At 34.8% G+C, this 26,320-nt stretch overlaps 1 protein-coding gene across 1 annotated transcript in view; it reads right to left on the minus strand.

Moving 5' to 3' along the window:
• Positions 1-26,320, minus strand: part of RIMS1 (regulating synaptic membrane exocytosis 1) — a 490,811-nt gene that overhangs the window by 116,732 nt on the left and 347,759 nt on the right. Inside the window, exon 19 of the mRNA XM_021693604.1 lies at positions 22,027-22,116. Coding sequence (XP_021549279.1) covers positions 22,027-22,116 — 90 coding nt within the window. The remainder of the gene's footprint in view (positions 1-22,026; positions 22,117-26,320) is intronic.

Below are 26,320 nucleotides of genomic sequence, written 5' to 3' on the forward strand. Positions count from 1 at the left end.
CACTGAGAAATTTTATTTCAATTTCACTAAAATCTTACTTCATTCCTTAATACAATTCATAAGCACTAAAAGGACTACTTAAATGTGACTTGAAATATGAGTAATTTAGGTAGACCTTATATGGCACCAAACTGAATGCTAAAGATATAAAAAGCAATTTTGGAGACAAATAAATGGCTTTCTAGGTGAGTATTATACAGATCGAGACTCCATGACTTAGTGTTCCCATCTCCAAAGCTACAGGCTTGCAGGGTCTGAGAACAACTTGTATAGTGCTGAAGGTGCACTATTTAGCACTAGATCTGTTTTTTCTTTGACATGAACTAAAAGTCCCTCAATACAAAACAGTCCCTGCTGCCAGCCGAACTACAAGTATGAAAGCACAGACCAAAGGGGCGGCATCAAAAACCACTCTGCCTGAGGAAGAGAGAGGAGGGTAGCAGTACGTCTGAATTACAGGAGGGAAAACTGAGGAGAGTGAAAATGCGGAACTTTGAAAAGAGCCAGGTTTTGGAGAAGAGAGATAACGGAACCAAGTGCAGTTCATTTCAGACTAGAGAAAAGGCGAATCAGTCAAGAAATTCTGAGGTACAGGAGTGAAATGTTGAGAATCCAGGCCGTCGAGCCTTGATGTTCCAATGGAATGGGATGTGCTAAGAACATAAGGATGCAAGGATGGAAGAGATGAGGAACAACCATATTTACAGAATGGAACAGGGAGTGCATGGAGGATAAGTAAAACGACAGGAACAACTATTCTTTACTGAGCATCAATATGGAGCCAGGCACTGAATGTCTGTGCATATATGGACATGTGTGTACACATACATACACATGTATGTCCTTTTTTTGATATTCTTACAAGTCTGAGAAGTATCATTATTCATATTTTATAGACAGAAAAACAGGATCATAGAGTGACTTGTAAAAAGACAAAGAGCTAACGTGTGGTAAAGGCAGGATCCACACAGATCTACTGAGCACCAACAATTGCTCCCTGTGCTGCCCATTGAGACAGGATTTGTTTCCATATCACAAGAAGGAAAAATGGCAAATCCTTGCATATATTGTTAATCTTTTAAACAAAATCTAAATATATATCCATATATCAAACTGTTGGACAAGATTTAACAGAATTGTCTCCTGAGAGTTTGTAGGTATAAAATGTATGGGAAATGGTATTTAATGAATACCTATTCCATTTTATAGATCTATAAATAGCCCATAATTTTTTAAACAAAAAATAAGGCTTCTAGAGCAAAATTCTAATTCAAACCTAAGCATGCCTGAAGCTAGTTCACCATCTCCAAATATGTATCTAAGTATTTACTACTGAGTCTAATCTATGCCCACTCTCTTCACCTAAGACTAGTGTTTTGACTTGAACTTAAGTAAAACACATTTCTCACCAAAATCTGAGGTTGTTAGTCAGACATATCTATTGCTGCAATAGTAAATTTCTTCTAATGCAGCTTAAAAATATAATTCTTTTTTTTTAATGGCTTGTTAAAAGATGGACATGCATGTGGTATTTAAGGTCAACTGTTCAAAATGGTTCCTCTTGTAATGGCCATTACGGGCCCACACATTCTCTTTCCAATAGCACCAGCACAACATAAAAGGCATGTCTGTTGGGAAGCTTTCCTTTCAGAATTGGTTAATTCTAAATACTAGTCCTGACAAAACATCCCCTAGATAGGTTGCGGATTATAGGTTCCACAAAAAGAAAAGTCACTAGAGTATAAAGGAGAAATGGTGTTAGCAGGTCATATAGCTGAATTCATATGAGCATGAAGAGTCAGAATTTTACCAAGGAGCTCCCCGAGAGGATGAAAAGCACTGCTTTGAATGCTAGGCACAGAACTTGGACATGAGTTCTGCTTGTCTTCTGCCTGTACCTGGTCACCATATCTTTCAAAATATTTTCTTACAACACTATTCCCCATAAGGCCAAATTTGTTAAGGCCAACAAAGGGCCTTCAAAATGATAACCATTAAATAGCAAATTTTGCCAGAAGCCAAGGGGTGACTGTGTGGTATGAAACCTTTGAGTATGTTGTTAACTTCCCAAAGACCTTGAATCCGTGTCCAAAGCATTCATACTGTAACCTCAATTCACCTGTAGTTAGATGTCAACTCAAGGTATCTTCTAAAGAAAGGAGAGCTAACATAAGCCTAGAAAATCCAGGCCAATTCTTCTTTTATAACTAGTTATTCAACAATTCACTTAAAAACCAGGCATATAATTTACACTCTAATACAAATCAATGGAGAGCTTTAACTATAATCAAACAAATCTACACACTTACAAGGTTTGTGTTTTCGACATTAAAACCTATTAGCAAAGTAAATAAAGCATGAGTAATATGAATATGGTCCTTAAGCAGCAAACATTTGAGACTGGAAATCAATCAAATTCTTGCTATTCATTTTGGAGGGATGGAGGATTTGTGTTTATCTACAGACAAGTTTCAGCGCTGTAGAGGAAATGCCCAAATATTACTCATTTGTAGTTAAGCACCGTCAGTTGATTCTAGAATCATCTAGCACTTTATAAAAACAGTATCTTATTGTCAAAAAGACTTGTTCTTTGATATATCCTAAATAAAACCTCACATGGTAGTCACTCAACTAGTAACTGTTAAATGAATTAAAGCCTGAATGGAATAAAAAGAGTAAGACTTTGAGGAAAATTTTCAATCATGTCAAAGTAATTGAAATTATGTCTGTCTTTGAGGCAGAGGGGCATGTGAATGGTGGTTGATGATTAAAAACTTGTCTAAGGAACTTAAATCATTTATAATGCTAGTAAAGAAACTGCAGTTAACTGAGCTGATGTTAAAGAATATGTAAGTGGAAACATAATCAATACATTACAGGCTATCTATCTATCTATCTGAAGTACCAGAACTTTGTTCTTCATTTCCCTTCTCAAAGCCTAGCTCCTTTGTAAAACTGAATTTCTATTCAACACTTTCTGAATTCTCTAAATCCTCGTTCTATTGTAAATTAGATTCCCTAAACAGTCAATATCTCCATAGATATTAGCTAGGAATAAGTTTTATCTTCTCTTTATCCACACCCATTCATGTAATTAATAGCTACTTATTTTTCTGATCTCAATTCAGAAGTAATATCTCCTGGGAAGCTTTCCTCTTTTGTTGTTCACTATTTTATTCCTTGAACTTAGCACATAGCTTGGCACATATCTTTTAAATGAATTATTGAACTGTCCAGAGTTTATCTCAATCAAGGCTATTGCGACAGCCTAGTGGTGTCTTGCATCTGCCCTTCGATCTTTCAATCCACCTTACAAAATGTTATAGCTATCTATAATTTTGGAACTCAAAGCCAATCATCAGCTTCTCATGTCTCAAGCCCATGAATGGCTCATGGATGTATAAAACAGAAGCTGAAATTTTGTTAAATAGTCCACAAGGTCATGTGTAACATAATATCTAGGGATTTCTCCAGCTTTTAAGCCTCAGTGTTTTCTCATATTTTTTTCTTTCTCATGGAGTATTTTCTTCACATCTACTTTTATGTATCTGGATTTCGCTCAGGTGACACCTTTTATGAGGTATCTCCTTTCTGCACTCCACTCTTTTCCCCATGTTTTCACTGTATCTTGTGCATACCTTTATAGTAATAGCTATAAGACTTCAATGAATTCTTTTATTTACATTTGTGTCCCCCTGCATGTTCTCAATGCTTTTTTGGATGAATGAATAATATGTTAATGGGACATTAAGTGTTTTTTACAACTATGTAAAACAAAGTGTTAATATCTTACACCTAAAAATATTTAAAAAATTGTAAAGCTGGATGAATTGCAAAGAAAGGTCAGTAATTCCTTTAATTTTTACATTAACTCAACAAATATCTTTTACATACAAGTAGAATCTTAGATCTATTTGCAGAAAAGAGATTTAAAAGATGACGTCGTACAGATAAATAACACTCAAAATAATTGCATATTTCAAGTATTATATTCATTGATAACAAATAATCTCAGAAACAAAACATTAATGTCCTAGCACAGATTTGGTCCTCTTTAGTGATCAGCGTGATCACTAAGAGAAATATACGAGATTTTCCTTAAACCCTACGATTTAAGGGCCACCTTCAAATTACCCTTCTCTCGTTTCTTGAGGTTATTCCTATATAGGAGATCTATTTACATGAATGTCTTTAAACATCACAGGTTGTGTTTAAAAACTGATCATGTAAAATGAGAGTTAAGGCACCCCTGAATTTATCAGCTGAAATAGAAGATGGCCACACAGCACAACACCAAGCCTACCTTTCTGCATCAGAGGCAGTGCCTTTCCTAGTCTGTTTTTGGATGCTAGATCTCTCAGACTTTCTGGAGTGCCTGTGGAATGAAATGTTAAAGAAATACAAAATATATGAGGAATAAAGCTACAGTAATATCACACAATGATAAAAGCAATAGACATGAGCAATGACAACTATCTTACTTAGATGGTTTTGTCATTCAGTTTTTTAAAATAAAAACAAATGATAATAAATAAAAATCAGAAGTGGTGCTGGGTGGAAGACACAAGTTGCCCAACAGGAGACACAAGAAGCTAGGACTCCCTTCATCTAGACAGGTTTGTCTGCAGGAATGATTTAGTATGGACCCCTGCTGAGCAACTTTGCCTCTGCTAATGAGTAAACAAGTCCAGGGCAGCAATGTAGTGAGGATGGATGTGATGACAGCAGTGGTTCAGGTGCTGAAAGACTACAAAGGGGGCAAGAGCCCTCTGTGTTTACAAGTTGAAAGAGGGTGCTGCAAGGATTTGTCGTTTGTTATTCTTCCCCCACAAAATATGAGGAGAAGAAAAATACCACAGTGAAATATGCTTCACATAATCATTTTAAATCAAGTATTAAAATTATTTCCAAGGTTATTATAAACGTGCTTTTGTAACCATGGAGAATTTTAAAAAGCTAATTACAGATCACAAATCAAAGAATAAAGTTCTCAATTTACTCTATGTTCCAGAGCATATACATATATATACTGAACATGTGGAACTTGAAATGTGTTTTGCCAAAGAAATGTTTATATGGAGAGCTTACCTGCCTAAGCAGCAGCTTACATATTCTTATCTGACTTAAAATGTGTCTCGCCTACTATATATTTGAAATAAATATAAAATACTGTGGTCAAGAAACTAAAACTTATTTTAAAATATCCCATTGAAACCATCGAAAGTAACATGCATTTTAACCTTGATAATTGTATATTTTTCTCTCAATGGTTGATTCTTTACAATTTATGCTTATTTTTCTTTCCTGATATCCCTTCCTTCCAACAACAAAGAGACAACTGTCTGTCATTCCCTCCTAACGCCAGATAATCAAAGTGTCTCCTACATGCCAAGCCCTGCTGTCAGGCCCACTAGAAATACACGTCAAGGTATGAAGCCCACCTTCACAGGGTATACAGACTTCTGGGGCTGCTCCTGTCTCCCCCAGCTCTTTTGCTATTGCCAAAAACTGGGTTCACCCTTGTTGCCCTTCCAATTCAGGGTTTCAGCTATGTGTCCTTGGGCCTTCTGTTACCATGACGTCTCACTTCTGAGGGACGTAAAAAGGGTTGACGCAGAGGAGAGGAACATCTCTCGCTTACCACTTTCCTTGAATTGTTGGAAAAGAGGATATATTGAAGGGTAATTCTAGGCCAGGTACTGAGGGAGGCACTGACTTACTAACTTTCATGACAATCCTTTCAGGTTATCACCTTTATTTCAAAGATGAGGAAACAGGCTCTGGACAAGGCACCCCGTCAGTAAGAAGCAGAGCTGGGATAAGAAAGTATGTCTGGCTCCTAACCTGTTTCTCTCATGTACTGTCAGCAGAGAGAAGGGATGGAGTCAGTTCTGATGTATGCCCTTGGGGTTGCACCTTTGCTCAAGAAGGGAAGAAACTATGAACTATGGGGTAGGCCTTGGAAAGTACTAAGAGACAGTGTCTCATATTAAAGGAATATCTCTGATATTCTTATTTACTTTGTTGATCCTGTGATGAGGAGAGGGCACTGTAGTGTGTCGAAGAGTAGAGAAGTACATTGCACATGCCTGAAATCGACGGGAGAGCTCCTAAAGCAAACGGAAGGAAGGCATATGCATAGCAGGAGGAGTTGCTGGAGGCCCACTAGGCATCTGAGCTCAAAATAACAATACACCATTATGGGAAATTGATGCTTTGTCCCAAGAGGGCTCAGAGACTGGGAGGACAAATGTTCCTTTTCTCATATTCAGCAGAACGAGAGCAGAGTTTTAGGCCAATTCATGAAACTCCCTGTCATAAAGGTTTTCACTCATTTATTCATTCAACAAATATTCGTTGAACATGTATATATATACACATATATGCCAGACTGTTCTAGGTGCTTGGCGTATGTCTGTGGGGAAAAAAAAGATTTCTGCCTTTAAGCAATTAACATTTTATCTGTAGGAGATGAACAATACACAGCAACAACAAAAAGCCCTCAACAGGTAAATTATATAGTATAATCGAAGGTGAAATATGCTAGCAACAACAAAAAGTACACCAGTCCAGGAGGATCAGAAATGTGTGTGAGGGTGGGGTTTGGGGGCAGACGCAGATTGCCATTTTCAGTAGGGTGATCAGGGAAGGATTCACCGAATAGGCGACATCAGGTGAGGAGGGAGTCGGCCACCTATGCATCTCATGGAAAATGTATCTCAGGAAAATGAAACAGCAAGTGCAGAGGCCCTAAGGCAGGTGTGTGCCTGGTATGTTCAAGCAGAGTAAGGAGACCGGAAAGGGAAGTGCTGAGAGGGAAGAGTCAGATGACAAGTTTGGTGATGGGGGAGGGGGGGTGGTGACAGACATGTAGAGTCCTGTAGACTCTTGTACAAACTTTCTAGGACTGCACAACGAAAGGGTTTATGGACATCTTGTAGAACTTGTATGCTTTTGTTTCTATCCCTACTAATTTCTATTAATCTTTCTAGATTCAATTGAGATTTTACCTCTGTAAAACTTTCAACCCTCTCTCCTCTTCTCATCCCTCCAATATAATACACTCATATGCTAGACTGATTATCACAAGAATCCATAATGAGGGTGATGACAAAGATGATGCCAATCCCAACAGTAGCTGACATTCACTGAGAGCTTGCTGTGCGCTTGCAGGATCGCTTTACCTGCACTAACTCATCTAATCTCACCAATCTCGGGAGGTGGGTACTACTTTTTTATGCCTTATAAAAACAAAAAGATTGAGGCTTAGAGAGAATCAATAATTTACTTTGAATTCACAGAGTCATTACAGTTGAAACCATGAGGTGAAAGAAAACTCCACAATCTCAACAGCGGTGAACACTGGCATCGGAAGCAGAAATTCTAGATGCTGGAGCACAATAGTTCAAAGCATGGACTGTGGACTCAGCCTGTCTGGGTTTAACCACCTGTTTCTGTCTAGCGGGGTGATTTTAGTCAAGTTACTTAACCACTCTGTGCCTCGGTTTTGGGTTTTTTGTTCTGACCTGTGAAGTGGAGAGAATAATACCCCATCACAAGTTTGCCAATTCTATTTCAGTATCGCTCAGTATTTGTGTTATAGTTTTTGTGACATTACTGAGAACAAGGGTTTGTAGTGGTTTTGGCATCACTCAGAACTAGCTGGCGGTAAGTGTTATGAAAGTATTATTTAAATGGATAATAACACATGTTTGTTTCTTAAAGGTAAAGGCTTTTATTCATCTATAGCAGCGCCAAGCTCAGTCAGTGCTCCATAACTGGATGACAATAATTCATGCAGAAGTTCATACACCTAAATTTTTATTTCTGTTTTTAACCCTCTTGTTAAGAATGACCTCTTTTTTTCTCTACAAATGCTATAGAAACTTGCTTTTACTGAAGATTCACCTAAAGATTTCTACAAAGGATAGGTCTTTAAAATACTTTTTCACCACTTAAAAGGATCTTCAAATTGAGTTAAAATTAAATACACTCAATTGTAATAATTCAGTGTAAAGCAAGAATACAGAACAGAAAATTCTAATGTCTTTTCCACTCCAAATCCTAAGTTATAGCTATGAATATACATTTTAAATATAGCTGTTTCTTAGAATAGAAGCTTGTGGTATGTGAAATAGGAAAGATTAGAACAATCAACCTATATTTATGCACTACTATACTATTGAAACTATTGATCATATGATCATAAAATGGATCATAGTGAAATGAACTACATTCTACCTTACATTACTCTAAGTTCCTTGTGACCAGGAATGGCGTCTGTCTGAGTTATCACTGTAACATCAACTCCTAGCACACGGTAGCCGCTCATAAGTACTTATTAAATGCATGGTTAAAAAAGTAATTATTTTGAGTATTATCGTGTAATTTGAGCGTTTAAAAAATTACAATAAGTGAAAAACTAACTAGGGTTATAAAATTCACTTTACATCAAGTAAATTTAGAAATAGCATTTTTCACTGTTTTCCGGGCTTCAGTAAAATATCAAATATCATAAATTAAAAAATGGCATTTGGTTATTGCCTTTTGCATCATGAAGTGTCAGTCATTATTAGCCCAATATATGCTTATCATGTTGCAACAAGGCAGCACAGACACAATTTTATTCTTAAAGGGACACGAGAAATCAGCCAGCCCACCTACAACTACCTAAATTTACAGATGAGGAAACAGACTCCCATAAGGTTTAAGTGGCTTATCCAAGGTAATAGGGGCCTTAATTAGTTGGTGAGGACACCACCATCATGTCCTCATGTCTTTAGGTTCTCTGCCCATTCTGCCATCCAGTGACTTGAATGATTTGACGTTTATTGGAGGGACCCCTAGAGAGAAGTGAACAAAACAGAATTATAGTGTTTCCGTTATGTCTTACTTATTTTGGGTTTTAACATGTTTTGTTCTATTAAAAATCTTTATCATTTTATTGTTCATAAAGAATGTTTCTTTGGTCTAGACATGCACGAATCAGAAATACTGAGCTTTCTCTTCACTTCACAACTTAATAGTTGTATGGTTTTGGCCTTATGATCCTTAGTTCACAGGGCACAAATGGAATTCTTTAAAAGTTATAAAGCTACATTCAAATGGAGGTATAACAATTATTTTATTATTAAATCAAAGCAAGAGTAATAATCAGAGAAGTGGGAGTGTTCTTAATTAAATCTATTTTTTTGAAGCTCCATTTTTAGTTATTGTTCTCTCTATTAATTTAAATGTGAAGATTCATAAAATGTACTAATGAAGAGAGGTAATTGTTAAAATCTATTTCTGTGCTAATTTCCTTTCCTCTTCAGTAACTAAATTCAATTGGAGCAATTCCCTGAAGACACTGGTAAATACAGCTTTTCTGAAGGTATTACAATTCTATTAAAGTCTAAAATTAATATGTTAATAAAATAGTAGTATTACTTAAGCTATTTTATTTTAAAGATTTATTTTTTTATTTGAGAGACAGAGACAGCGCACGTGTGGAGGGGGAGGAGCCAAGAGAGGGAGAGAGTCTTAAGCACACTCGGGTGCTGGGGCGGGGAGCCCAACGTGGGGCTCCATTTCACGATCCTGAGATCACAAACTGAACCAAGAGTCAGACGCTTAACTGCAGCATCCAGGCGCCCTTATTTAAGGATACTTTATAATAAAATGAAAATACAGTATGTTCTGTTGTGAGGAAAATGTAACAAAAATCTACCACGTTTTAATTTAATTAGAATTAACACTGATATTCATATAAGAAAATATCTGTATATATGCTGGCTAACTACCTAGACAGCTTAATGTGGAATGCAAATCTCTATCATCTTGTCTCTTCATAAGTTTAGGAAGAAAACATTATATTTGAATAGAATCTACCTAAGTAAGAAATGTTCATATGCAGTGAAGATGGCTACATGCAATTATGATGCATGTACCCTTTTGTACAGCATTGATATTTATGTATCTGACTATAGCCATTAAACAGACTTAAGTATTTTAGTGGATGAGTATATTTCACTCATTCAAATAAAGAACATTTTTGAAAAGCACAGACAACAAAAGATGCTATCAAGCAAATAAAAATGGTAAGTAACATACTGAATTTATAAATGTTCTACGTTAACTGTGCATCACTCTGGCAATTGCCATGAACTCTGAAAGTAAAAAAGTAGGTGACCTCTTTATTCCAGAAATATTTTTAACGGAGAAAGAATATTCATTCAGTTTGAATCAAAGGAAATCACTTGACACTTTTGGTCAGAGATTCTAATAGGCAAGTAGCTGCTACTAAGCAACAAGTGTGGGAAACTATACAAACATGATCATTTACAAAAGAAATACGACCTACTTTAGTCACTCAGGGATAAATCTTTAACACAGTGCGATGTTTTACTTGTTCCAATAATTTACTTGTTGCCAATAATGTAAAGTCCTGGAAAATAGGGTTATTTTCATCAAATATTTTTAGTATTTTTTTTAAGTCACACACCTTAAAGATGTCATGTATAATGATGCAAAAATATTCTCAATCACACATTGGAGTTTGTAACTTCTAGCTAATGAAGTGTTAAGATACATCTCAAAAATTACCAAATAAGAAATACTGCATTTTCCTGAAAAAGAATTTATGCCAAGAATAGTTTAAAGTAGATTTAGATAACAACAATTATGATTATTTATACTAGCCTTTCACATTAAAAATGATTGCTTCAACTTGTGAGCACTAAACTCAGAACCTTGATGCTTCAGGGATATATTAAAAGACATTTTTTCTAACTTGAACACAAAAATTTTGATTAATTTGAAGCCACAAGAAGATGCAAATTTTATTAAATTCAAAAACAATTATGTATACACAGATTCATAAAAGTTACTTTTTACATATTAAAATAATGCCATTTACAGAGGTATTTTGGTTTTGGAATGATTATGTTTTAAAATGTCTTCACACTTTTAGTAATAAAACTGCAGGGAAATTTTCCCAACAATTTTGAAGTCGGACTCATTCCCTGGGGTTCTAAATTTATGTATTTTTTTCCTCATTATTGTTTGTTTTAAATATTCTACAACTTCTAGGAAATCTTTCTAGATCTAGAAAAACCTGCTTCCATGTTAATTTCAATTAAATCAAATACAACTTGAGATGACATCAAGATTGTTTGAAACTGAAATTAAATTGTGGGAAATGGTATGTTAAAAATTGTGTGTGTGTGTGCATGTGCACACGTAACCACATGTATTTTCATGCTGTAAGAAATAAGGGGGCAACTAAATGCTTTCCAACTTACTGGAGAACTGTCTTAAGCAAAATTTTTTGTATTGCTGTTATTTTCAAAATAATCAAATATGACCTTGATTCAAGACATCCAAAGGCTGATTATATATACTGTCACTGATTTTAGAATATTTTCCAAGTACTAGGGCAAAATTCAAATGATGCCCAAATCATCATGAGCATTCGCTATCTCCACTATCTTCCCTTCATTTGGAAATTGGTAGAAACTGATGAATAATTAGATAAAGCTGATAAGAGGTAAAATGCAAGTGTTAAGTTTTGCCAAGTGGCTGACATGGTTACCTATGAATTTAGCATCTGTTGATTTAGCTATTTCTCTATCATATTTATGGGCACATATTATTCCTATATTTTAGTAAAAGTTTATTGTAAATAACTTTCTGTTCCCTATAGTAATAAATCATAGTATCAAGCCATTTAAAATATATGTCTTTTGGTTGAACATAGATCTTATTTACAAATAAGTCATAATAAATGTTTATTCAGAATTATGTATTAGTAAAAGTTTCCTTAGTGATCTTATCTGAAATGACCATTTCTGCTCCTAAAATTTACCCATAAAGTTATATATACAATCTACTAAATCAAATAACATAATTAATTCATATGTCATTAAATGACAACTAATTTTCAACTAATTTCCATCTTGTGTATATAAAAACTGAAATCATTATTTGGACTTCCATTTTGCTTAATTTGTGTCCTGATATATTACACATATATTCATTTTAAAGACCATTATATTTAATTGTCTTGTACTCAAATAGTCATTCCATGAGATGAAATTCACTGACTCATTTGTTTGCAATAAACTCAAAGGCTTTCTAGAATTGTGTTTTATAAAAGGAAATTCTAAGTTCCTTGATGGCCAGAACCTTGCTTTTCTTAAACAATGTGGTGTCTCCAGCCATAATAAGAATGCATATCACAGGGCACAATAAATATTTGTGGATGAATGAGTAGCAATGTGGATGCATGTTTTTATTTAATTTATATGATTACTTCATATTCTGATTTGAAAATACTTTAAATTTATTTTTTTTATTTATTATTTTTTTTAAGATTTTATTTATTTGACAGAGAGAGACATAGCGAGAGCAGGAACACAAGCAGGGGGAGTGGGAGAGGGAGAAGCAGGCTTCCTGCAGAGCGGGGAGTCCGATGTGGGACTCGATCCCAGGACCCTGGGATCATGACCTGAGCCGAAGGCAGACGCTTAACGACTGAGCCACCCAGGCGCCCTGAAAATACTTTAAATTTAGAATAATTTTTAGATTGGAGATTTTACTACTAATTGTTCTACTCTCCCAAATTCTATCCCAGAAACCAGAAGGAATTAGTTTTAAATTTCAAATAAGCAAGTCATCTTAAAAGGTAAATTTCTTAAAGATTAAAACTGATAAAATATTCTTAAAGTCTTCATAAATTACTAGCTTGTGGCCTTTTCCAACATCGGTAAAATGACTTAATTTTCTCTGAGTGACAAGGCTTAGTTTTTCTTCCAAATTGAAATCCTGAAGTTATCTTGACTATTTACAGATACCAAAAAAAAAAAAAAAATTATATCACTCTTAACTAAGAGTGCAATTACTCTGCTGTCTATATCCACACATATTGGAAATGAACAAAAGGAACATTTTGTAAATGTTTTACTAGTTGTTCTGTTTCTGAGCTACCAACTATACTTCTCTACTTAATCAATATTACCAATATGCTGACTGAATCTCTGCTTAAACTAGAAGAGAAGCACCCCAAACATCCGGTAACTTTTTATGACCAGTCAGAAAAAGATATTTAAAGCAAACGACTATATATAAGAAGCATGGTAAAACAGGAGAACTGGGTTAGCTATGCCTGTGAGAAGGATAACACAGCATTTCTGACACTGTCAGCATGAGGCACGTTCAAAGGACTGATGCTATTTTTAAAGACCTACCTTGTAGACTGACACTAGCCCTCAACAATATTTGGTTTAAAGACACCATATTCACACAATATATAAGAACCATTATTTTACTTCCAATCAGACATTTTTAATGTTCCTCCAAACCTAAACTTCATTATTAACAAGTTTATGTAGTAAAACAAAAACAAACAAGACAACTGAGATTAAACCATCAACCAATATAACAAAGAAAAGGCTTCCGTGACAGATTTTAATATATTTTAAAACACCTGAAAATTTTTATTTATTCATGTTTAAACAAAAGCAATATTTAAATATGTTTCTAGAAAATCAAAACACTGAAACAAATGCTCATTTAAAACAGAACTTTTCCACTGGATCTGACTTTACTGTGTTTATAAACTATGCCATCTGCATGTGCCACCCTCATTTCAGTAACACGCTGAGGTGCTTTATTAGAGGTGGGATGCATTTAGTGATGGAATCACAACATATCTGGTTCTGGCTCCTGAAAAGAAGCACATAGTAACCAACATTTCTCTTGGTTTTCCTTCACTTGGTGGCCTATCAGCCTGTTGAAGCCACTTGTCTGTGAGGAGGAGTTGGCTAGTACCTGTCATTCTCCGGAGATGCATGCTGGATTTGAATCCTGGGGCTAGGAGGTCGTCTCCTATCTAGGGAGGGGGACCATCTACCCCTGTTTGCCCAATGAACAAGACAGGAAAAAACAGGACATTTAGTAACTCCTAAAATAAAAGAATATATGGAACAATAGAACTGGAAAAGCACCCCAAAAAGGCAAAGTGTAAATTCTTTACTCCATAATTTACTCTTGATTTTGATAAGCCTTGGGCAGATAAATTATAATTTTGTAAGAAAATAAATCTTGTCCCCCAGTAAGTGAATAGAGAAACAATTTACTTGGGAAGATGTTTGAAATCTATTGTGTGTAATTTTGTTCCTTTAAAATGTGCTTGTGTGTGTATACATATCTACACACACACACACACACAACTTTAAGTTAAAAAGATGCATCCTTAAGAACTTGGCTTATGTTTGAATAAAATAGGTTTAAGAAGTTACCAATGCTTATTTGATACTAGGCATCGGAATTACTGGATAAAGTGGCAAAGATGAGGTGTGTGAATTTAATACAAAGCAGAAACACAGTTGTTTTCTATTTCTGTGTTTACAATAATACTTTTTTTTGTGATTAACAATTAAATGAAAGTTTGAATCTTAGTTCATTCTTTTGTTAGACTATCTTGAGATTCTGTGTATAACCACAAATTACAAACACCTAGTTGAAAACTGAAAAGAGGCAATAAAGGACTGAACAGGCCAGATTTGGAAATTTTTATATCTTAGATATGAACACTTTGAACAGGTAATTCCTTTGGATATTGGCTTCCTTGTATGCAACAAGGGATAACTGAATGGTCTCTAAGAACTCATATAGCTATAAGAGTTTATAATTATCCAGACTAGTCCTAATGTTTCAAAAAAAACAAAAGCCATCTTCTTTGCCGTTTCACTTAGCCGACTGGATTTATTATTTGGACAAAACGCAGCAAAGGGCTGTCAACATGTGACCAGGCTATCTGAGATCAGCAGGTACTCAATTCTGAAAGCGCCTTGGAAGTCTGTGCTTCATCAGTCAGCCTTAGAAAGACAAACTTGCCTTGATTCAAGAAGGGCTTAAGGAAGCTGTGAAGAGACAAAGGTATCAAAAGCAGAATTTGGGGAGAAAACTGTGTGACATGTACTCTTCTATGTGTTACAGTTTGTGAAATTAAAAATACTTTGCATTAATTTTTAAGTTACCTAATAATTTTAGATTATTTAAATAGCTGGTCAGTCCAATCTGAATGCTTTAAAATGTATTTCACTTTACTGGCTTTTGTTACGCAGGGACAATAAAGAAAAAATATTTCTAAAATAATCGAAAACAATCACAACCACAGGATCTTCTACATTAACGTGTGCTCAGTCATGTTAAAACTGATGGTGTTGGAAGTGTTTACAGTATGTGAAAACACAAAAATACAGTTAATGTGTTTTTTTGTAAAGTAGTAAGTCATGTTAATTTGACAGGATCATGAATAACCTTGCTTCTTGAGGCAAAATTCCAGTCCTTGTGTTTATTTAAACAAAAAAGTAAAGTAAAAAGTAAAATGCTGTAGTTATGAAACATGCAGTGAAAACTACGAAAGGGAAAGGTGTACATTTGGGAACAGGCAACTGTGAATGCAAGTTATTAAAAAGTAACTTTTGATGAAATACGTAGCATAATACATGTATTATCTGTATACTCAAAGTCCTTCTTAATATGCTGATATACGGTACCAATATAAGAAATCCATTTGCTTTTCCCTCATATATTTAATATGTGAGCAAGATCAATTTACACTCAATTTTTGTCCAAAGACGAGATATTACTTAAGTTTGAATATAACACATTTGGGAGTTTCTAATATACTAGTACATTTTATATGCTTTTAAATTATGTGCAACGTCCTTCTCTCCTATGACACAGAAGAAAAGGCCAACGTTGGACTTTTTATCCCCTTGTTATTGAGCCAAACACACAGGGTTCAGCTTCCATTCTCATCTTGGAAGCTAGCATGGCAGGCTATGTTGGAGTCATTAATCATGAAGTTGAACCAGCTCCTTCTTGATTTCTCTTTCCCAAATACCCTGCCTAGAAATTTCTGGTTAGTTACACTATTAGTATTTCAATATCAGGTATCTCATACTCATTAATTAAGATCCTCTCTTTGTTCAGAGCCCATCCCTTTCTCTGATCACAGCAGAAGAAGAAAGGTCACTCTGATGGTTAAAGGGTTGAATTAACAGGCTTTGAGCTCCCTGCATAAGGAACTACAGTGGTTTTTTTTTTTTGTTTAGTTTTGACAGTTACAGAAAAAGTAATTAATATATATTTGTGGATGTCCAAGTAGATAATAAGTTATTACAGGTGAGAAGTAATGAGAACGTTAATGAAGAGATTAACAGTGGTGAGGGGATCCACTGATGAGATATAAAGGAATTAGAACTGACAGGTCTTGGTAAGCAATTAAATGGTTCTTATGTCATGTCTTTTCCCCCAGCACTGATACACTGTAAAACAAATGTATGTGTGTTTAAGTGTGCAATTAATATTTACACTTGCTTATGTGCACCTTTCAATGGTGCATATCTCTTGGCAGAACATGGCTAAGCAGTTCAATTTTCTAAAAGAGAAATTATATGGAAATGTAAACCATTCACTCCATAAATAGCACAAGTAAGAAATATTTGTGAACTACTCTATTAGAAACTAAATCTGAACAAAAGAGACAACTGATCATATAGTATGTATTTTTATTGTCTAATCCCACTATTCATTTTAGTCCTTTAAAAAATGGGTGATGGGCATTAAGGAGGGCACTTGTGATGAGGACTGGGTGTTATATGTAAGTGGTGAATCACTAAATTCTACTTCTGAAACTAATATTACACTGTATGTGAACTAACTGGAATTTAAATAAAAACTTGAAACAAAAAAATAAATTAATAAGTAAAAAAGAAAAAAATTCCCAATATTGTTTTAAAGTAAAATTAATATAGATACTTACACTTTGAAACAAAGTTTCTTTCTTTTAATTCAATTTACATTTGTTAAGTTTTAGGTAGGTACCTCCTTTCCTTTAGTCCTCATGTTTCCATACAGAGGGAAATTCATTCAAGCAATGCTCCTGGTCTCTTTCTACCCTTTGCCTCATTCTACCCCAGGATAGGAGGACTGGCTTATTATTTTTATTTTAAAGACTTCATTTATTTATTAGAGAGAGAGAGAACGTGCACAAGCAGGGGGAGAGGCAGAGGCAAAGGGAGAAGCAGGCTCCTCGCTGAGCAGGGAGCCCCACGTGGGGCTCGATCCCAGGACCCCGGGATCATGACCCGAGCCTGATGCTCAACAACTGAGCCACCCAGGCGCCCCAGGAGGACTGGCTTATAAGATCAGTGACTGTGTTGAACGACCAGGCACAGGTGACTCAGTCCTTTCTGGATTACCCCTTCCAAATCAAGCTACCTGTAAACAGCAGATGATATGGGACATAGCGTTGTAAGATGTGAGGCCTGGGACTGAACCTGTCTTGTGATTCAGTGAATCTGACTGATTCTGGGGTGAATTATTAGCAAAGCCTGTAGACCTAAAGTCACAGCTTCTAAACTTGTCCATTGTATTTATGGTGATAATTAGATCTCCCATCTTCTAGTTCCTGGGTCTAGCTCACAATTAGACTGAAATTTAGGAATAGAAAATAGGGAGTATTTTTTAAGCCCCCCAAATCTAAAATTGACCATTTATTAAGTAAAAAATAATAATGCTATCACAAGAGATAGCAAGGACAAATAAGATATGATCCCTATCCTCCAGGAATAAAATATAGCAGAAAAACACACTATTAAGTAAAATATAATGTTTTAATAAAAATATATAATATTTTGTGGGCCCAGAAAAGTGAGTAATTCTGACTGGCAAAAGGTATTGGGGGGTGGGTAACATAAAAAGGTTTTATAAAAGCTATGGTTATCTGACCTGCATTTTTGAAGAATCAGTTAAAATTTTTAAGCAGACACCAAGGAAAGATGGTATTTTAATTTTAATGGAAAGAAAACTTGAGACAAAAAGGAATCAAAACTATTAATAAAGCTTATGAAATAATTTAGGGGGCAAGAGTAACAAGGGAAGGGCTATAACATAATTCAATATAATCAAGGTAAGGGATCTGCTTGGGAGATTCTCAAAAGAGTAGGAAAAATGTTTCCAGATAATGTCCCTGGTTATATGTCAAAGCCATCTAATAAAAGCAACATTTAGGAAAAGAAAGTATTTTGCTATAAAAGGATGTAAGGGGAGATAATGAATTTAATTCAGACATTTTGATGTACACAAATGGCTATCATTTAGAAATTCAGACCTAGTGCTCAAGGAAAAGTTCTGGCCTGGTCAATTACATTGGAGCATTGCCTTCATGTATTAGAATGGAAATTTTTGATAGAAATACAATTTCAGGGGTAGAATGGGTGGGGCAAAGGGAAACTGAAGATGGAACTAGGAAAAATACCTATCTTTGTGGGGTGGGATAGGAAGAAAGGCCTGCAAGAGGAGACTGTGTCCTGAGTCATTAGAAAATTTGTAGATGGTACCAAATAGAGGAGAGTTTCAAGTGACAGGGTGGTTAAGGCAAAATGTTTCAAGACGCCGCTGGATAATTAGGGAGCCAATGTAGTTCAGAGAGGAATTTCGGCACAGTGGTAGAGCCATGGTAAGGAGCGGAAGTCAAACTTCAGAATTTACGAGGAGGTAAGAACGAGGCTGTGAGTATAGACTACCCTTTTATGAACCTTCAATAAGGCTATGATTTCTATGAAAGGTCAAAGAAGAAGATAAAACATCCAAGAAAAGTAACTCTTCTCCAGTGGCTCTAAAAATAAATGTTTCTGGGCGCCTGGCTGGCTCAGTTGGTTAAGCGACTGCCTTCGGCTCGGGTCATGGTCCTGGAGTCCTGGGATCGAGTCCCACGTCGGTCTCCCTGCTCGGCGGGGAGCCTGCTTCTCCCTCTGACCCTCCCCCTCTCATGCTCTCTCTCTCTATCTCATTCTCTCTCTCAAATAAATAAATAAAATCTTTAAAAAAAAAAAAATAAAAATAAATGTTTCTGAACATTTAAGTAATAATTTGTTTTAAAACCTGGGAATGAAAAGGTGAATGGCAGGCCTGTAACTTACTCCTTCCCAAACAGGGAACTGGGGGGGGAGGGGGCGCGGGGCGGGAATGAATGACCTGAAGCAGAACTGAATAAAAAGGGAGGAAAAGTGGATCAGCCTTGACAGACGTCCTCGTGAACATTCAGTGGTATTTGCGAGTGAAAACATAAAGGAGAGCCTCTATTAGACATCTTGAGTAGGAAATAATTAGTCTTTCTAGAACTTTTATTGCAAATAAACCCCAAATTTCTTGATTTATGAAGCATGACTAGATGGAGCAATGGGCTAATCCATACTTATTTTTGTTATTTGTGTAATCAACAGAATATATAATGAAGGCATTCAAAAATGGAAATAGCTTCCTTTGCAAACAGTGCTTCTCCAACCATGATTTAACCTGTGCCAAACCACCCTAATAAGAGATTATTGGATCTTGTGGTTTGGGACTCCTTGAAGAAAAGAATATGTCATCTGTGCCTGATGCTTCTTTATCTTTGAATCATTATTGAACTATGGTGTTGGATACTGAGTCTGCTTTGACAATTTCATCCTTTGCATTGACACAAAACTTCATCTGTTTTAAAAGTTAGTGAAGATACTTCAAAAAAGGGCATTGAGTTGGTATAAGAGCATATAAATGTTCATCAGAAGGTTCAGAATCAGCAAATTATTTAACTTTTATAGTTCATGAGGCTGTGGAAACACATTACTATCTTAAGAATATGAAATTATGTTTAAAAACTTTTCTCTAAAATTTTATCTACTATGTATAAATTAGGCATTCACATAAGAAGCTCTCTGGTCAATCAGAGAAATTAAGCAACCTGGAAGAGCCTCTAAGCCTCCCTCTCCGTACTCTCTGCACATTCTGCCTAGGGACTTTAGGTGCATTTTCCAAAGAGAGCAAAGTCACCACTGTTGATACTGTGATGTTCTGCTTCAAAGTATGCACAAAAGGGCATTTGAGGTCATTATCCTCCAAACCAATAAGAATCTGCAACTCGTGTAACTTTCTTGATGAAAACTTATCTCATTTTATTTTCTTCTTGGAAACAAAGTTGACTGCAATAAATGAAAGACCACTGATAATACCAATTTCTGCCCCCTCTGTCCCCTTTCATTTTTTAATGGAAAATTTCTTTTTATTCAATATATAGAGTGAATAAATATAGGTTTCAGTGATATTTTTCTTCTATGAAAAGTAAGTACACTCACTGAGACTTCACTATGACCAACACAATAATTGTGGCCAGACTGTCTATAGGCTGATCTATTTTAAGAGTATTATCTGAGAGGTTAAACTCACCAACACATAGATTTGTGAACTCTATGGCTTTAGTGTAACAAGGGAACACATACTAGATAGGTTTTAGCATAAGAATAAACCTGTGGTGTCCAATATGGTAGCCACAAGCCACAAGTGGCTATTAGGAATACAAAAAAAGGAGTATCTATAGTTTTTAACTGACTGTATGTCAAAATTATATTTCATCTATATACTGGGTTAAATTATTAAAATTAATTTCAGCTTTTTAATATGGCAACCAGAAAATTAAAAATTATACATGTGGCTTGCATTATATTTCTATTAGCACCTTATATAAATGATACTAAAAATGTTAGGGTCTTGTTATAGTCAGAATATTCTACTGACTTGAGCAATTCTATTCTGTTTTAATACCAACAAGAAACATATAAAGAAATAAAAATAAGTAAAACATATAAAAAGATTTTTCTTGCTACTCTTGTATTTACTTTTTTTCTTGGGGCGGATAATACATAACAAAAGAGAAAAAAACAATTTCAACTGTGATTTTAGAAGAGCCTATAGCCATTTCAACTAAAATTTCTATTACAAATATAAAAAAATGTAACATAAGTTCGATTCCACTGTTTTCTATTACAAAATATACAAATACAAAAGAATACTAAATAAAAAAGTAATTTATTCAGTAGAATCATATGCAGACAGTTAAAAATGGATGTGTATACCCGTACCTATTATTTAAGTCCAGAAATAATAATCCCATAAACAGTAATCCATAAATAAAAATCCCATAAATAAATAGATAAATAGATTCAAACTAGAAAGATTGCTAAAAAAAAGTTTAAAGCAGCCTCTGAAGAAGAGGAGAAGTGGGTTACACATTAGCACCGCTAAATGTTTTTCTTCAGGATTTATAAAGAGGTGGTAAACAAATTCCAGTGAGTGACTTCTTTTTTTTTTTTTTTAAAGATTTTAACAGTGAGTGACTTCTAATTGAAAAGAAATAACAATTACATCCAAGACTATCAATTATAACCAAGTTTACTGGGATAGCAAGTTGCACTATAATGAAAAAATTAGCTCCTCAGAATTAGGAGATATTGCAATACAAAAACTTTGAATACATTTGAAGTAAAATCAGAATTATTTAATAATCAATCAGTTAAAAGTGTTAAGCAGAATTATGTGTGTGTGTGTATATAATGTGCATTTATTTTTGTAAGGCATCAGAAAATCTAAGATAAACATACCCTCTTTTTGTTGTCAAAATATAACTTACTGGGAAACATGATCTCTATCACAGTACCTTGACTAAATAATGAATATAAATTCACAAGGGAAGTTTTCTACCAAAACAGAATTCTTATTTTAAGTTTGTGGAAGATTGATGTAAAACCCATCAATATATTTATCATCGGAACTAATAGGAAAGTGATCCTCCCCCCTTCCGATAACTCCCTGGACCTTATAACGTTATCAGCATACTGAAGGCTCCTGAGTCATGTGTAAATAAAACCACCAAACAGCAACAGAAGGGGAGAAGCAGAAGCCAGAAGCAGTTACAAATTATATCACACCATTTGCAACAACATTCACGGAGATATGTGTATGTGCAGCCTTGGGCTTACCCATATACACATATCTCCCTCCATAGATGTGTATAATAAGGGGGGGGGGGAGATGGAGACCGTTAGCAAAGTGAACATGAATGAACAAACCTGTGAGACTCACATGAAACGAAACAAAGTGATTGAAAAAAATCACTAGTACAGATGACAGGAAATTAAGAAAGTCTTTATTTTATACCTTTCTCGTTCTGGTGAATGCAAACTAGTATCTGGTCTCAAGCAGTTGGTACTAGCACTCCTAGCCCTGTCAAGGGAGGGCTGCAGTTCACTAGTGCCAGTGCATTGCATCCAGTGGTAGAAGAGAAAGACAAAGAAAACAAAGAGAGGAAGACCATGTTAGAGAGTAAAGCATAAAATAATGTCCCCTTTACATAAAATGCAGAATCACTGTGATTCAGTTCATAAGGGTGTGAGAGAGCTGACAGGATGGCAGTGCAAAATTTTGTTTAGAAAATGAAACTAAACAAAGATTATGCTTGAATTGGTTTGCATAATTTTTTAAAAGGGTCTCAGACTGACAAAAACGAGACTAGATCACACCTACTTATGAAAAAACTGGATACAGAAAGCACTAAAACAAAAATGCCTAAAACTTTGTTACCAAGAACAGATGCCACACCAAAACAAAATGAAGGACATCGGAGGAGAAAAAAGTTACAACTCAACTATTTTGGTTCACAACACTAGACGAGGGGAAGTGGAAGGCATGACTTCCAAATGCTCTTACCTAACAAATATTTCATCAGTAAATGTCAATACTCTTGAGTGAAAGCATTCATGATGAAGGGGGAAGTCCTGTCTAGTCACTGACTTGGTTTTGGTATGTGCAGGCAGAATTGAGCTTCACATATTAAAATTTTCCAAAAATAAAATAATATAAAATTAATGATCATAATTAAAATCAACAGGTAAAACAACAAATAAATGACAAGACAACTAGAATTCTGATATTTGAGTAGTTAGATTTCAGTTAGAGAAATATTCTAGAATTCATAAGTTTTATAATTAAAGTTATTTTTAGATATCGTTAATTTAATGTTTCTCTGTGCATAATTACTGTCAAGAAGAAATGTTAGTGTTTTATTAAAATTTAAATTTGTCATTTTTAGTAGGTCAGGGATTCAGGATTAGTTTGTAACTGGGACTCACTGTTAGGACTCTTCTTTGTAAATATTCCAGTGAGAACCGTTCTCTAATCAAGTCATCTTCGGTGGTAATGTTTCATAGTGCCTAACAAAATGTCTGGAATGTGGCAGCACAAACATGCAGGAAACAGAAAAATATATACGAAGCGAATTCTACCAGGATATAGAAAAAGTAGGAGACCTATAAAACTACAAACAAAGACAGCTCTTTTGTTTTTTCCCAGAATAACCACAGTAATTATTTGAAGTTAGAATAAGAATTATTAAAATATGGAATCATAGACATCAGCCTTTATAATTAAGATAAAGACTCAAAATTATAATTTAATTGTCTTAATTTGAAAAATATCTGCTAACAAAACTCTATGAGTTAATCAATATTTAAATTTACTCTTTAATCCCTCATTTAATATTATACCTGCTTCTGTGGAAGTAAACAACTCATAGCTAAATGTACTAACCAAATAATTTATGTAATTTGGGAATTAAAACTTGACTGAGAGAGTTAACATTCTAGCAATAAGCAAGAGCTGACCAGCATGGCAGGGAGAAAGCTGGTCTTGGGACCGGGCTGCAGTCAGGAAAGGCCAGACCCAAAGACCAAGTGACTGCAGTGGAGGAAATCCCTCCCATTTACTAGCCTCTGAATCCAAATCCAACTACAGATAAAATTTATCACTGGAAATCCAATGAGATGGGCAATAGATGCAAACTAGAATATGAAATTTGATTTGGCAGAAAAATGGCAGAAAAAGCCCAACTTTGAATTATTTTAAAATCTCTGAGGGATTCTGGATGGTCTGTACTACACCAAGGGCAAATTAGATCCAGTTAATCAATTAATTTTTTGACAATTTAATAATGTTTCTACAAATTTAATTGCTGATTATGAAAGTCCCAAGTCTATTTCAGCTCACATTAAAATACAATAAATCGGGAAGGGAATATACATTTGCTGAGGACACACTAAACATTCAAACACCCCACTGGTTTACTCATATTTATACTAGTGGTCAAATCAAAGGAAATCTCTTAAAGCTTCAGTTTAAAAATATATTAGAGTACCATATTTGAAAACTAACTGAAGACAGATTTTACTGAAACTAAGGATTTTGCCTGCTTCACAGACAAGAGTCTTCTTTTCAACTTAGGCAAATATCTTCAGCAATAGGTTGCTATCTAACTTTTTAAAGCAATGGGTTCAAAAGTGGTTTATTCAGGAATACTTGAACAAGGGTTAGCAAAGAGTGTGAAACAGAATGGAAGATAGCATAACATTTATACATAGTATGAAGGCCTAAATTCCTGCCTTGGCTTTGCCACTTAATGGCAATGAACCTGGATAATTCAGGTCGGGCCTTTTCCTACGTTTATATAAGAGAGGCAATAACATCCACTTAATAGGGGTGCTCAGAGAATTAAATGAGATAACAGATATAAAGTATCCAGGACATAGTAAGGCAGCTATATATAGAATTTTCTGTACAACATTACTTTCTCAGGTCATGTTTTTATGGAAAAAAGGGTTTAATGGTTAAGTAGATATTTATTATTATAAGTATTAAGTTATAATAATTATGTTATAAATATAATTGAATATTATGTATTAATTATTAAAATAAATAGGCAGAAAATGGATTAAACAACATGAGACAGATTTCTTTAGTGTATGACTCCAACATGCTGTGCATACTAAATCTTCAGGGAGGGACTATAATTTGCAAAGTTTCCAAAATCTGTTTGACTCACAAACTCTTTTATTGGCACAGCACCAACTCCTCAGAATCTAATTGTGGAAAAACTAGTTTAGTGGAAAATGTCAATAGACCTGATTTTGAATCCTTGCTCTGTTACTTATCAAATTAAACTTTCTCAGCATCTTTCCTCATCTGTAAAATGAGGGTAATAACATTCGTATCATATAATTACTGCCAGAGAATTGAGATAAAGTACATTAATGACAACACTATGCTTGGTACTTAATGAATTTTATTTTCCTTGTTTGCTGAGAAGTAGCAAATCCTCAAATTTTATTCTTAAAATTTCTAAGTGAATATGATATGATGTAGTTTGAAGATAAGATTGTACAAAATGATAAAATTACCATATATCATATTTTGCATATCCTGATATTTCACCTTTATATGTAGAAAATATGAGAAAAAATATGTTTAGCTGTTCTATTTAGGACATTGGTCTAAATTTATTTTATTTTATTATTTTACAGTTGTAGTCAAATCAATAAGACTATGAGAAAAAAAAACTTTTTGAATTTGTAAACACATTGTTCCTACCTACAAACTATTTGTTAGGAAAAACAAGTAATAGGAAGCCTGGGAAGCTGAGCATTATAAAGAATTTGAGATAATTTTTACAATATTCATAATATTATATTTTTCCCCAGTTCATAATCAAAACTAGTATTTCCTCATTTTTTTCCTGTGGCTCTACAGGAAGACATGGAAGTAGTTATCAGTAGGATAATTTTATATATATAAGAAGTTGAAACAATTCTTATTAGCATGATCACGTTTGCATTACTGAGCAGAGCCACATGTTCCCTGCAGACAAAATAAATTCTGCATTTGTCCTTGCACTGCAGGTGTTCCAGTTATAGCTCTTTCCTACTGTCTTTTTATTGGCCAAAATATCTGAAAGAGTTTGTCTGTGTGTTGGTTTGTTTCACTGACTTTCTACTTCCTTACCTTCTATTAACTCTAAATTGACAATAAATGTTTACAGCTTGCATTCTATGAGTAATCTGTAAGAGATTAATTAATTAACCAATTAATTTTGGATATGAAATCCAAGATGTAATGAGACATAAATAAAGTATCAGGTTCTAAGCTCCAAATTACAGGAGAATATCACATCCCCTTTTCATCTTTAAAGAGGCATCATATTGTTGTGTGCTTTTACGAGAAAGTTTGTATTACAACCCTTCTAAACTGGTGGAGGGACGAAGGGAGGGAAGATTTAGAAGTTAAAGGTCAAATATTCTCATTCTTTATCAAGAAGGAAGCTGATGTTCAGCCAGTAAAAAAAAATGAGTGCTATAAGATTTTACTAAAAGCAAATATAACAATATATAAACAATAGTAGATTCCAAAAGGAGATAAAAAAAGGCTAAAACAAACATAATCATCAAAACAATAACACTGCCATGCACAGATCAGACCTCCTGTGACTAGACAGGTGTGTGTGTGTGCTGCCGGGGGCTGGGGTGGGGGCCGCTCACAATGAGCATTTTGAATTGTAATTGCGGAAATCGGTTCCTCAGTTTTAGGAATGTGTAAATAGTTCCACAGAGGCTCATAAGTCTCTGGA

The sequence above is a fragment of the Neomonachus schauinslandi genome, chromosome 8, assembly GCF_002201575.2.
Source record: "Neomonachus schauinslandi chromosome 8, ASM220157v2, whole genome shotgun sequence".
Lineage (NCBI taxonomy): Eukaryota > Metazoa > Chordata > Mammalia > Carnivora > Phocidae > Neomonachus > Neomonachus schauinslandi.